General features: G+C 45.7%; 1 protein-coding gene across 3 annotated transcripts in view; it reads left to right on the top strand.

The window, feature by feature from the left end:
- Positions 1 to 900: 900 nt before the first annotated feature.
- AGBL1 (AGBL carboxypeptidase 1) overlaps positions 901 to 14,726 on the top strand; it is a 563,788-nt gene continuing 549,962 nt past the window's right edge. For all 3 annotated transcript variants that reach the window (XM_033100349.1, XM_033100350.1, XM_033100347.1), the window contains exon 1: positions 901 to 1,133. In XM_033100349.1, coding sequence (XP_032956240.1) covers positions 1,083 to 1,133 — 51 coding nt within the window. In that variant the 5' untranslated portion in view covers positions 901 to 1,082. The remainder of the gene's footprint in view (positions 1,134 to 14,726) is intronic.

The following is a 14,726-nucleotide window of genomic DNA, read 5'->3' as shown; positions in this document are numbered from 1 at the left end:
CAGCTATGAATTCCCTCGGCATCTTCGGGGGCTCTGGGCTGGGGCCTAGAGTGACCGGGTGAGGCCCTCGGCCACACTCACAACCAGCATCTAAACACCAGCCAGACACTTAGGTGTGGACAGGGAGAGGGTGCGGGGCCAGTCGCCACTCAGACTCTTCCCACACGTTCTGAGCAGAAGCCATAGACAGAGATGATGAGTCGTACGTGGGTCTGCAGGAAATCCCACCCAGGCCTCTGCCGTCCCTGAGGCAGAGGGCAGGGCTGTCCGCCCTCCATGACTTTGTGTGTTTGCAGCAACAAGAGACAGGGTGGTGTAATGGTTAGTGACCGTGCTTTGGGCCAGGCTGCCTGTTGGAGGCCTGGCATACACTCCTCGGCCCTGTTCTTGTGGCTTAACGTCTCTGTGGCTCTATTTTCTCATTTGTCAAACGGGGGTGGGGTGGGGTGGGGTGGTAATAACAGTACGACCCCTCTAGGGTTATTAGGAAAGTGAGCAGATTAGGTGAGGGACCCCGTCTGTGGAAAATGTCCGGAGCAGTTATTTTCCTTCTCAGTCACAGCTCCTGTCCCTAAGCCTGGGACCTCAGGGGGCCCTGGGCTTCTGTGCCCTGCACCGCCACGGTTGTGCAAGCACTCTTGGGTCTCCTGTTACCCGGGAGCCGGCCGGCAACAGACCAAAATAAAGGGGGAGGGGGACAAGCGGGGAGGGCCAGGCGAGCCTCTGCAGGGAGTCTGACCAGGTCAGCTGGGAATGCCTGTCAGCCGTCCAGGGTGGCTCCTGCATGGGCCTGGAGGTGGGTGAGTGACTCACGCTGGTGCCCTCTCCACCCCTGTGCCCACATGCTCAGCTCTCTCTGGGCTGGGGCTCACCTAATCCCCACAGTAGGAGTCGGGGGACACTTGCGCCTGTGCTGAGGTCTAGGGTTGCACGGCGGCGACTTCACACTCAGCAGCATGTGCAGCTGAGGGCTCAGGGCAGCCGTGTCCCGAGAGGCGGGGAGCGAGGTCAGCTTGGCAGCCACTCCCTCTCCAGCCCCGACCTGGCCTCAGGCAGCCGGTTCCCCAGGACCCTAGGAGGGGATGGCAGAACAAGAAGCCACTGGGCTCCAGGTCCTGCTACGCACGCTTCAGGTAGGAAGAGGTCAAGGGGTGCAGAACTTGGCGGGCTCGGGCTGTGCGGGGCCAGGCCTGCCCTGGACCTGTGCTCCCGTCATCCCCTCCGGTGCCAGTGGCTCGGTTTGCTAACCCGCAGCTCTCACCTTGAGTCCGTGACCTAAGTGATGCTGTGGTGTTTAAATATTAAAAACGACAGGTGTGGATGAGTGCTCTGCGTGGATTATTGAACCTGTCGGGATTTGGGGCTCAGGCTAAAAGATCCAGGTTTGCCATGGATGGGAAAGAGGGAGAAAAAGCCTGCCCAGCAAATGAGGACAAACGCTTCCCCTGAACAAGGCAGGAGACCTGCAGAAGGATGTAGAACTGCCCAGGAGGAAAGGTAGCAGGGAAGTGGACTCCTCTGAGCTTCTCCTGCGAAATGGCTCTTCCTGAGTTCCCCAAGAGTGGTCTGCATCTGAGTTGCCTAGGATACCTGCTAATAGTGAATCTTCTCCGGTGGGATCTGGCCGGAAGGAAAGGAAACCACCAGGGGCAGGGGCCTGGGGGTCTGCCTCCCCACCGGGTGATTCTCTTCACTCCTAATTATGAGAGTTCTTGTCCGAGAGCAGTGATTTGCAAACTGGTCTGTACCCTAGAATCACGTGGGGACTCTCCCACCCAAAATCAGATTTAATTGGTTTGGGAGCAACCTGGGAATTGAAATGTTGAAAAGTGCCCAGATAGTTTCAACGTGCAGGGAAGGCCAAGAACCACTGCTGTCTAGATGGGTAGATGCTCTAGCTTCACTGGATGCAGAGAACCCAGGGCTCTAGGGGCCCAAGAGGCCGTCGTGTCTGCTCCGGGACATTACCTGTAGTCCCCGAATGGGTGTCATCAGAGGATGACCTTCGGGCCCCTGTTCATTTTTCCCTGCTGTAAATATTGTAGTGTCCCTCGGCTTCCGAAGGAAATCTGCATCCCTAAAAACTTTAAGAACCAAAAACTCCAACCTTCCCGTCTCCAGATAAGGAAGCTGAGTCTCAGAAAGTGAAATACCTTCCCCAAGGTCATGCAAGTCCTTCCTTAGGGAGCTGGAACTAGCACCAAAGAATGTCAACATCCGGGCGACTTAGTGTCTTTTGACTCATTCTATCCGATGCCTAAAAGGCGAGACTGCATCTGGGCCAGGAGTGTTGGGGGTGGATGCGGACCTCAAAATAAATTTGCAGTTAGTCTGGAAGTCACTACAGTTCCGCTCAAGCTCCTGAATTCCCACCCGTGGGGATTTATAATTGATATTTAGAGTGATCGCTCCAGAGCACTCACTGCAAGATTCTCAATCAAAGAAAGATTTAATTATCTTCAATATACCCTACTTAGTTCCCAATTAACCAGAACATTAAAATAACCAGAACACACATTCCCTGTGCACTCAGAATCTGGTGGCAGAATTACTGGGGTTCCTGAGTCAGCCCCCAGAAAGTGCCTCCATGAGGCCTATTTCTGTCTTGATAGCACCAGTCAGAACTCAGACATATTTTTTTAAAAAAGACCACCCAGAGCAGATATTCTGTGGAATGATATTTCACGATGGGTTTGATACTCTACCACCCGACCCCCATTCCTGATGGACTTAGGAGAGTTTTTGAGAAGGGGTTACGGTTGGGGATCCCAAAGGTCTTACCAGTTCAAGTGAGCCCCCCTTTCCTTGTACACAAAGGCGATAGAAGGCTTTGTATTGCTTCTCAAATCTCGGGGGGAAGACAGGGCTCATGTCTAAACAGAATGTGAGCTCAGAGTTCCCCACATCTTTCAGGAGCCCCCCAGAACCCTGCCAGGGTAAGGGAGAAAGAAAGAACAAAAGACCAGAAAAAGCAAGCAGAAGGATGACAGGTAACCTATTTCCCCGAAAATAAGACCTAGCCAGACAATCAACTCGAATGCGTCTTTTGGAGCAAAAATTAATATAAGACCGGGTCTTACATTATAGTAAAATAAGACCGGGTATTATATTATATTATATTATATAATATTATATTATATTATATTACATTACATTACATTACATTATATTATATTATATAGATTTGGTCTTATAGTAAAATAAGACCAGGTCTTATATTAATTTTTGCTCCGAAAGACGCATTAGAGCTGATTGTCTGGCTAGGTCTTATTTTCGGGGACACCTGTATCCCCGTGATATGATAGTAGATGTACCCCTGTTCCAGAATATCACCAGTTCTGCCTCTTTGGGGTACAATGACAAAACAAACCAGGTTATTATAAACTATCAGTCTTCGGCCTCTTACCTTTTCCTGCACAAATGGGAAAGGTATGAATGATTTTTCTTACCTCAAGTTCAACACAGCCTTTTCTCTATCCTGAAGGTATGAGAATCAAATTTCTACCCAGACATTTTCCAAGGCTTGACTTTTACAGGTTGGGTCTGAGGCAGTAAATGAGATTGATTCTTGAGAGCTTGGGTGAAGGGGCAGCGGGGCCGGTGGGGGAGGGGCAGCCTACAGCACAGGCGCTAGACACAGGAAGGACTGGATCCCACCCCATTCGTGGCACTTACCTGTGGTGTATCCTCAGGCAAGTCCCTTGACCTTTCCGAAGTTTCATTTCTCTGTCTGTAAAAAGGGGGAGTCAAAATACATTCATTAAAGCTTTGTACGTTGGATTAAGGATTAAGAGAATCCATTTGAAAAGTGCTTGTAAGCCGTAAACAGCTGTTCGAATGACTGTGGTTTTTCTGATTTCCCCAGTCGAGTAAGAGAGGATGGGAACACTTGCCTCTGCTTTTCATCAACCTGCCCTGCTTTTTTCCTGGGTGGACTCCAACACACGTGGAAAAAAAAAGAGGGTGTCTTATTCTGTCCCGCTCTCATGTCTCCGTGTGCTTTGCACTAATGGGGAAGATGGGGCACTGCCAGGGTCGCAGGATGTGGGCTCCACGCCAGCTCTGACACCGTGCGCCCTCACCCGGCAGTGTCCCACAAAATGCCAATTGAGTTCCTTATCAAAACATGAAAAATGTAGACTTATTCGGTCCGCTTTGGCTCGCGCTGAGCTGTAACATGGACACATGTTTGCTGTTTGCATTTGTACTCTATTGGTATAGCTGCTGTTCAAATTGAATCCCAGGTCTGCATCTTTGCCAAAATGTGCATAGCGTACTCCTTTTCTCAACGAGGGCTCTGGGAAGGTCATCTATTATGGATTGTGAACCAGGCTGCAAGACGTGGGGCTTCCTGTCTGGAGTTAGCATTGAGCTTAGATCGTAGCTCAAATTTGATCTGGAAGGGGCGACAACTCCACTTTTCCTTTGGACTTGTTCCTCCAAGGATTATTTCCAAAGACAACAGGTGATGTGAGCCCTTGGGCTGCAAAGAGGAGATGGGGAGAAAAATGATGCCTGATAGGTTTCATTCATAACACTGGGGCGTTTTGTTTCCAAAACATGTGTTTGAAAATTGCCTTTCTAGAAATCTCCATGGAGGATGTGGGACTGTCCATCTACTGCACAACCCAGGGCCAGGAGGAACAGAAATGGAGCTGTCCCCTTAGGAGCTGAAGGGGTTGGGCAAATCAAGAGAAGAATTTCCCTTTTAGATAGCAACACTGTGTAGACTTTCTAAGGATCACAGGATTTCTCTCTTTGGTGAAGTTTGAGGCTTTCAGAGGTTTTTTTGTTTTGTTTTGTTTTGTTTTATGTTTTTGTTTTTTGAGACTCCTCCCCCAACCGCAACACAAATGTGGAAACAAACGGAAATTTGTCTTAATTTCAAGCATCAGCAGAAGCAAAGTAAAAGAAAACCCCATAAGGACAAGCACTGAATGGAAAAGGGACAAACTTGGCAAGAATTAGCATCCGTCAGTGTTTGAGGAATGACTTGGTGGCCAGTTAAACTGGAGAATGATGGAGGTGATGGTGGCATGTGGCTGTATGCTGAGTTGGAAGTGAGGAGAAGCGTTCATTTGGTGTTTCGTTTTTACGATCTTGTTGCTTTCAATGTCTTAAATATCTTGGAATTAGAGGTTGGAAAAATGAATATTTACAAAGGGCCCACTCCATGCCAAGTTTTCACATCCATTATCTGACGTCACTCTTCCTGCCACCTGTGAGGGAGATGTGACTGTTCTGTCAGGGAAGGGTTAGCGACTCAAAGCTCAGTGACGGAAACCTAGTAAATTCCTGTAGGAGGGATATGATGTGGATCTTGTCACTCCAGAGTCTTTCCACAGGTCTACGTTGTTTACGTGACCTAGGGAATACCCACTGTGTTCTTTGTTTTGAGGATCTTACCTTGGCCTGATTGAACCTGGAGGTTGAAAGGGTTTTGTTTCTCTGTAATAGAAGGGTGCTTATTTAGAACTACAGTCATCTTCATCCTGTTTTCGTATGTGGGTTAATAACTTCTGATAAAGGAAGGTGACACTTTGAATTTGGGTCAATTGGATATTTTCAGTGTCTACCATTCACCTGCCCATCCATCCATCCATCCATCCATCCATCCATCCATCCATCCATCCATCCATAGTTTTCTATGTGCTAGAAGAAACTCAGAGAAGACTGTTGGGTAGGATGATATATCAAGAAGAACAAGGTCTTTGGATCTTGACTCAGCCACTCAAAACTTGTGCGACTCAAGACAAACGCTCGAACTTCTCTTTACTGAATTTTTTTTTCCATCTGTAAAATGAGAATTATAATACCTACTCATGGGCTTATATGTTTTGAGAAAATTCATGTAAAAAGGTTAGCATAATGTTATGTACCTGATAAACAGCAATGGCTGTACTTAAGTACGGTCCCTGCCTTCGTGAAAATACAGTGTTAAAGTGAAAAGGTAGGCGGATAGAAATATTTGTAGAGCAAGTTTGCATGTAATAAATGCCACGGTAAAGGTAAACATCAAAAGAAAACTCGGTGGCAGTTGGGAGGAGAAACTCCTCCTGGCTGGAGATTCAGGGAAGGGCTCAGGAAATGGGTCCGATTTCAGCAGGGGAAGGTGTGGTTACCAGGGTGAGGGGAGCCCAGAGATCTTCCCATGTCAGGAAAGTCTGGAAAGTATTCAGGGTTTGCCACGGCGCTGAGTTTGATTAAAACCGAACGTTCCTGGAGAGGGAGAAAGATTGAAATGGGAGTTGGCCCAAATGCTGGCGAGTCTTGCGTGGCAAGCTTCAGCTCTAACTGTGCCCTTGCTCAGGGCTGGCTCTCCGGAGCTGGCTGGTGGGGCTGCAGAACAGACAGCCAAGGTGACCTGGTAAAGCCATTTGGACTGGGGGACGTTTGACACGACTGCGTCACTGCTCTTTCTTGTCAAGTAATGTGATGTGATATGTTCGTCCCCACCCCCCTGTCCCCAACCTGCCTTTGTCCCAGGTCCTCCTCTCTTCCCTGCCCCCACCTTGCAGCCAGACCTTCAGTCCTTGCCTGTCACTCAGCGCTACATGTCACCCCAACCCGAGCCTGTCCACATCCCTTATCCTACCCCACGGGGCAGGGCTGGGCTGAACGAGGCTCAGGGATGGGGGAAGGAGAACTGCGCCCCCCCCCCCTTTTTATAATTTGGAAGAAACACCAATTATTTTGGAGGCAGCATTTGAGTGTTCCTGTGTCAGAGCAGCTCTGACAACGTGACTGCATTAAAGTGATTAGACTTGAGTTGAAAAAGTCCTGTCCCTTCTTGGGAATTAAGCACAATTAGCATTTCCCTCCTCAGGACCCAGACTCTGGATCTGACGGCCCCCTGAGCGCTGGCCTCCGCAGGGCAGGGGTGAGGGACAAAGAGCCACCATTGCTTTGAGAAGGAATTAGAAATGTGGCATTGGTGGTGACGTGCTGTGGCTAATGGCCGGTCCAGAGACCTATGCCCACAGTAGAACTGTGTAACCTGGCAACATTTACTCCACAATTTACTCAGTTACTAAAACTGGAACCACTGTAACAGAAGCCAAACATAATGGTCTCCGTTCAAGCCCTGGGAACTGGGGAGGTGTGCAAGCAAGGAGGAGACGTTGGTCTGCGTTCCCAGTTACTGTGTCTGTCAGCGTGGGACAGGCAGCTGTGAATCGGACAGACTGGGTGCCCCTTCTTGGTTCAGAAATGGGCACGTGGCAACGCATCCCCGTGGGTCTGAGCTCCATATCCTTTTGCCAGGCCTGACATGAAGAAAGTTGAGGGTTTGTGGGATCTGTGCTTTTCCACTGAGCGAATACCGCATGGTTTCTTCGGAACGTACATTCACACCCCAGGTTCTCATTAGAGAAAGGGGTGTGTAGGGTGAGGGAGAGATGAATAGCAGAGATGCCAGCGATAAAAGAACGAGCAGAACAAAGGATGTGGAAGGAAACAGAGTGGCACGGCGTATGGGACAACACGTAATTTTTTCTTTCTCCCCTTTTCTTCCTCCCTTCCTTCTTCCTTCTCTCCCTTCTTTCTTCCCTCCCTCTTTTCTTTATTTTTTTGATAAATTTTTGCAAACCAGATGCATCCATGGAACCATCCCCCAGATGAGTAAACCCTCAGCATCCCAGAAGACCCCTCTCACCTGTTCCTGTCACTGGTCCCCCAGTGTAACCGCTCCCCTGCTTTCTAACACCCCGGCTTAGTCTCACATACTCCGTACTTCATATAGATAGAACCTCCCCCACCTCCCTTTGTAGACGTGGCTTCTTTGACGCGCGTTGTGACTCCATGTTTTCACACGTGGCTGTAGGTTTTTCAGTCTCATGGCTGAAGGGCATGCCATTGTGTGAACATCCCACAATTTATTTATGCATTCTAGAGCTGATGATATTTGGGGTAGTTCCTCTTCTTTTGGCTATAGCAAACAGTGCTGCTGTGGACATTCTGGTACATGTTTTTGTGAACATATGTTTGCATGTCTCCTGAATATGTAACTACGACTGGAGTGGAGTCGTCACAGGGTCCACCTCTGGTCAGCTTTATGGATGATGACACTTTTCAGAAACAGTGGCTCCAAAATATACACTCATGAGCCATGTAAATGCCATTCGTTTGTGAATTCTGGGTGCCCCACACGCTTGCCCAAAGCTGCTTAATATTTGTTAGGTGAAAGTGGCTTCAAGTGTTTTGCGTGGAGGGAATTTGTGATTCCTGTTTTATGTGCTCAGTTTCCCCTACCTGGTCCTTTTCATAAAATCGTTGAAATAATAACTAACAATTATTAAACAGTTTCTGCAAGTCAGGAGCTGTGCAAATTCTTCCACACGCATCGTCTCATTTAATTCTTGCAGGAACGCTGTGAGGCAGGCAGTATTATTAGCCTCATTTGGAAGCTCTAACTCGGAAGATTGGAGAGGTTAACAAATTTCCCAAGGTCGAAAAGTGAGGCGGTGGCATAGTTGGGATTTGAGCAGAGAGAATCTGACACCCACGGACGTGCTCTCGCCGGGTGTATTAACTCTCTGAGGAAAAGGAGAGGCACTGAGAAGATTTTGAGCAGATTTTCCCTGGTGGTAGATATCTTCTGGGAACAGTGGAGCCCACCCCAACTGGCACATCTGGGGAGGATGGCAGCTGTCCTCCCCAAGGCTGGGAGGACTGGCCAAGAGGAAAGAGAACTGGTGCCTAAAGCAGGGGTCGGTACATTTTATCCAGGGCCAGATAGCAATTGTTTTAGGTTTGGTGGGCTACGGGATCTCCGTTACAACCAGTCAGCCCGGCCACTGTAGCTGTAGACAGTATGCAAATGAGAGGGCAAGGTTGGTTCCAGGGAACCGTTACTTACAGACACTGGCAGTGGGCGGGATTTGGCTGATGGGTGGTGGTTTGCCGACCCGGCCTGGAGACGTTCGGGCATAAGTCTGGTGTAAGGCTGGGTGGGACATGGGAGGGAAAGAGTGATGGAGTCCTGGGGGCCCGTTGCTACTGCAAACTGTCAAATGGGACTCCCCTCATCCACTCTGTGTGTCGTTCTCAACTCCCAGGCGGCCCTTCCTGCAAACGCTGCAGAGCAAATGTTGCTCTGGGTGGCGGAGTTCCTCTGGGGGCGAGGCTGGCAGAACCCGAAATGCACAGTTCCGAATGTTATCTCCGGAGTAATTGCTGCTGCTGCTGCCTCTACTTTTCTAGGTATCAGTGGAGACAACGATTGTATCCATCGGCCCTCCGGGGGTGGGCTTTCAGGTCGTCTGAGTAGCTGTAATCAGTGTAATAGGTGACTGTCGGGCAGATTATTGTCTGCATTCGACAGCGGTACCAGGACAAGACATATTCAAACCAGCACTTCTCAAACTGGGTTCCCTGGGATGCCACAGGGTGTTCCGCTCTCAAAGGGTCTTCGTGACAAGTGGATTGGAAATGTCAGGATAAGTAGATTCACTAGATTTCTTTACTGAAAAATCATCAATCTTTTGAACTCTTTTCAAATATTTCTGTCTTTGAGCTCTCGGTTGAAACAGGTTTTACTCAGAGGGGACATCTCTGACAGCCCAGTTAGCTTCCCAGTCACTCTAGGTTTCACCTCTCATTTCACTCTCTGCACAAAATTTATCATTTCCTGACACTTAATTTGTGTCCTCCTTCCCTTCCTCCACCACGGTAGGAATCTTGTCTGTTCTGTTCACTCTTTATCCTAAAGCACTAAGACATAGCAGGTGCTCAATAAATGTTTGTTGACTGACTAATAAAATGAATGTTGACTGACTAATAAAATGGATAATATACCGTATATTATTAAGTTGGGGATATGATATATAGAATCTCCAAACCATCTTGGAGATGGGATAATTCTTATGCCAAAAACCTACTAGTATCTCACAGAACATGAGAAATCCAGGAAACACATTTGAGAAGCAATAGTTTCAAACCAATGCTGTGTTACATCACTTCTGGTCCATGACGGTCCATGATGGTTGAATTTCTCCTGGTCTAGAATTTGACCTCTGGCATGTGGAAACGACTCTGGTGTGAATGGATGCAAAGTGAGTTCTAGCGGAAACTGAGGGTCAGTACCCTGCTTGGTGAATTCCGCGAGCTCGTGACTCTGAACCTGCCTAGAAGCCTGGAGTTGACGTGCATTCTGGTTCTTACTTGATTGGGAGACAGAATGTAAGGACAGATGTGGAGGTTTACAAAAAGATTCTTCCTAGAGGCTCCGGAGAGCCATTCTGCTTCTGATGAGGAGGCCAGATGGCGATAAGAACAGCTTTAGCCTCGGGTTTCAGATGAAAGGCAGGGTTAGATTTCACAGTTGGGCTATCTGATGAAACTTCCCCTAAGGGACTTGGAGAGAAGACAGTATCTCCAATAAATGTCAGTAATGAATTCTGTCCCCTCCTCCCCAAATAACCCAATGGGTGTTACCATCTCTAATCTCTGGATCCCACCAATCAGTTCAGCTCAATGCCCTGTATTTTGGACCCCTAGGCATCTTGATTCCATCTCACTTAAGTCTGGAATCAATCCAATTCCCTCCTATGACAGCGCACGCAGGTATCTTACCGATTCTCACAGTAGCTAAATTAGGAAGAAGCTATAGCAAATCCCATTTTCTACTTGACTTTGATTATTCAGTCATAAAATGTATATTATACATCCTCATACATATTGGAATAGGAGATCTGACAATTAAGTTTGTAAACTTGTTACAATGATGTTGCTAACATTTTTTGATATCAGAGGGAGTATACATTATGAATTTTCACCAACCGGACAAATAGTTAACCAAGTTTACTATTTCAAAGTGCTGAAAAGGCTGCGTGAAAAAGTTAACTGACCTGAACTTTTTGCCAGCAATTCATGGCTCTTGCATCACGACAATGCACCAGCTCACACGGCACTGTCTATGAGGGAGTTTTTAGCCAGTAAACAAATCACTGTATTGGAACAGCCTCCCTACGTACCTGATCTGGCCCCCAGTGACTTCTTTCTTTACCCGAAGGTAAAGGAAATACTGAAAGGAAGATATTTTGATGACATTCAGACATCTAGGGTAATATGACAGCTCTGATGGCCATTCCAGAAAAAGAGTTCCAAAATTGCTTTGAAGGGTGGACTAGGCACTGGCATCAGTGCAGAGCTTCCCAAGGGGAGTCCTTCGAAGGTGACCGTAGTGATATTCAGCAATGAGGTATGTAGCACTTTTTCTAGGATGAATTAGAGAACTTAATTGTCCGACCTCGTATACCATATGCCATAACATATTATTATTAGTCCCAAAGGAAAAAAATTCCTCAAATGACAGCTAAAAGTTAGGATTGAGCAAGAGGTTAACGTGATGAAAATCTCTGAAGGAAAATGAGTATTAAAATTCAAGGAGTGTTTTTGCTGTGAGCTGCTCCCATTTGTTGAGCACTTACTGTGTGCCAGGAAATATTCTAAGCATTTTACCTATGTTCCATTTTCTCATGCCACTTTCACGACAATCCAGTGTGGTAGGTACAAAAATTATCCCCATTTTACAGATGAAGGCACTTGTTCAAGATCACATAACCTTTAAGTAGCAGAATCAGGATTTGAACCCAGGGGTAGCCCGACTCTAGATCGCTATTACTCACCAGCCTACGTACAGTATGTCTTTTCCTTTTCTCCACTGAACATTTTTATCTGATTAAAGGAGTCATACAAGCACATTATTTTAAAAATTTAATGAGTATACAGATATAGATTATAAGGAATAAAAATTTCCCCATCAAATCCTACCCCCTAAGACAACCAAACAAGGGTCTGATGTATCTATATTCGTAGATGTTTGTATACATATAATAATATGTCTTTTTCTATAACTTTAGAACTATATCTGTATCATTTCAACACACTAGTACACAATTTGCTTTCCCAACATATCAGTATAATTAAACATCTTTCAAGCCAACACATATTGACCCAGCTCAGTCTTTTGTGGTATTTAAATAGTAGTTTAGTGTATGGATGTACCATAATTTGGATAAATAGAAGTACGGTTTCTTCTAGTGTTTCACTGGAATATGACTTTCTGTCTTTATTTTTACTTTTTGAGGTTACGTAAGTTACATTTTAATATTCAACTTTTTCATACTTATTTTCAAGGATTATTTTTGGCCACAAGATACCTTTCCCCCCATAATCTAACTCTTTCACCCAGTGATGTTTAAATTTAACTCCATACTACGTATTCTCTTTTTCTTAAGTCTTGTTGCTGTCATAGAGCTTCTCTGCCATACCACACTTCACCAGTATGTGGCAACAGTTAACACATTTATATCCTTAAATTTCTTTTTTCCACTTGATAATATTTGGAAGTTTTTGCATTTGACGTCATTGTGTATTTAGAATGAACATATATATTTCTTGGCTGGGCTTCAGGAAGCCAGAGTTGATTTTTAGACGCTGCCTCTGACTTTTTTTTTTTTGGTTTTGTGATTTTTTTAAAAATTTAATTTAATTTTTATTTTTTAATTGGTTTCTTTTGACTTCAGTCCCCTCAGCCAGCATCCTCTACGGCTCGATGGTGTTCGGACTTCAGCGCTAGGAGATTTGCCCAGCAATATAACCTGTTTGCCTGGCACCTTATGACTCTCCTGTTCTGGTTCATTCGCTTATTGCTGTACTAGGTAGTGAGTGGCAAGGTTGTCAGAATCTTAGCAGCCACACACTTTCCTACTGAAATTCTTCCAGATGCTAATGACCAAGGTCAGGAAGAAAGAGGTCCCAAATGTGGCGGTGATACCTGTCCCCCTTTGCTCTGTTCTGTACTGGCGGGCAGAGTACATGTTACTGTCATTATTCCGTCTCTGGGCTAAGGTCTGACAACTCAGCTGCTTTCCAGCTACACTTACACACCTATGTTAATTCATGTGTAGTCTTTTTTCCCCTTTGAATTAAAGGGTCATGAGTTTTAATCTTTATTTTTACTTCCAGGGATCAGGGTGTCACATATCCCTTTTTGCCCATTTTGATGCCAGTAAAATCTAAAGACACTTTCCCCAGACAAATGCATGCACACACTTTTGAATACAGTTTCAGGGTAATAAGTCAAATCGTAAGGTTTCACTTTTTCAAGGTGTTTACTTGGGTTTCATGGCATGGAGTTTTTTTTAAGGTCAGAATAGCAGAGGCAGGTTTCTAAGGGAAAACCCACAATTCTGTCCAATGGAGATGTATCCCTCATGCCTCTGAATAGGGCACAATGTTCTCATCTCTATATCCCACCTTTGTTTTGAACTTCCGTGATGGAGCAACTGAAATCCTCCTTTCCAAAAAAAAAGCCTTTTCTGATAACCCGAGTAGGTGATAATCTCTCCTTCCCTGAGGTAGCAGCCAAGCATTTGTACCTCTCTCTTAAGTCATCTGTGCTTTGCTTTGTCAAACAACAAACATAGTTGTTCTTTATCTATTCAACAAGCTTTTATTGGGCACTGGGACTCTCAAAGTAAATATAACATGGCCCTTGCCCTCCCAGAGCTCAGTGTATAAAGAAGAACCACACAGACATTTGAGAATTTCCTGAAAGTTACAGACCCTCTTCCTAGATAAACATCTGCACTTAAACCAAGCATTGAAATCTCAGAAGGTATTTCTACAGTTTGAATCAGAATCTATGCCATGTAATCACTGAAGTTAACATACAAACAGACGATTATAAAGCATGGCTGTAAATGAGATAACATGCCCAGAATATTTTTGGAAGAAGGGGAATCTCAGTCTCCCACCTTGCATGACCTTCTACTCCTGAGTATTAGGTAGATTAGATAAGTCAGATCAACCGTTGCTCTGGAGATAATTTAAAAACATGGATAAAATATACTTTTTCTAAACAGCATTGTCTTCTAATGAGATAAGGAACGTTTCATGGCCTAAGGGTCAGGAGAGGTGGGAAACCCAGAGAGATGAGGAAAACTCTGGCACGTCTGACTTTGGAGGCATTTCCTGTTTTGGAAGATGTGGCTGAAAAGACTGACTCGTCCATTCTGTGGCTTTGCCCATGTAGGAAAACAAGAGTTGGAACGTAGGATTTGCCAAGAATGAGGACTCTGGCAAACTACTCCCTGTCTCTGAGCCGAGACCCAAGGGGCTTGTCCTAGAAGTTAGTGAGTCATACATGAGCCAGTCTTCACATAGAGCCATGCTTCAGCTTACCACGCTGGCTCAGAAAATCTTAATACTTGAACAGGTGGTCTCAGATTCCTAGAGGTCTTGGGTGCCTGGCGGTAGCAAATTAAAGTTCTCATTAGTGGAAGAAAATATCATCCGAGGCCTTACATTAAGTCTACAAATCATTTGAAAACCGAACACGAGGGGAGATAAATCAATATAAGTAAACACCATCAGAAATAACAGATGGTGGAATCAAACCCACCAGTGCTCCAGAAACCACAACTACCGGACACAGAATATAACAACAGAGCTTTAGTGACGGTGTCCAAAGAAATCAAAGTCAAGTTTGAAAAATTTGGCAGTGAGCTACAGTCTATAAAAAGTGCTAGAGGAGATTTTAGAAAACACCAAATGGAAAGTCTTAAACCGATCAATAAAATAACCCGAGTTAAGAACTCAATGGATCGGTTTAACTGCAGATTTGATTGGGCTAAAGAAAGAATTAAAAATCTGATCATAACGAACTATCCAGAAGGAAGCACAGAAGGTCAAAAAGATTGAACACTGACAAGGGCAGGTTA

Source organism: Rhinolophus ferrumequinum, chromosome 28 (assembly GCF_004115265.2).
Source record: "Rhinolophus ferrumequinum isolate MPI-CBG mRhiFer1 chromosome 28, mRhiFer1_v1.p, whole genome shotgun sequence".
NCBI classification, from domain to species: Eukaryota; Metazoa; Chordata; class Mammalia; order Chiroptera; family Rhinolophidae; genus Rhinolophus; species Rhinolophus ferrumequinum.
This window is presented reverse-complemented; position numbering and strand designations above follow the sequence as displayed.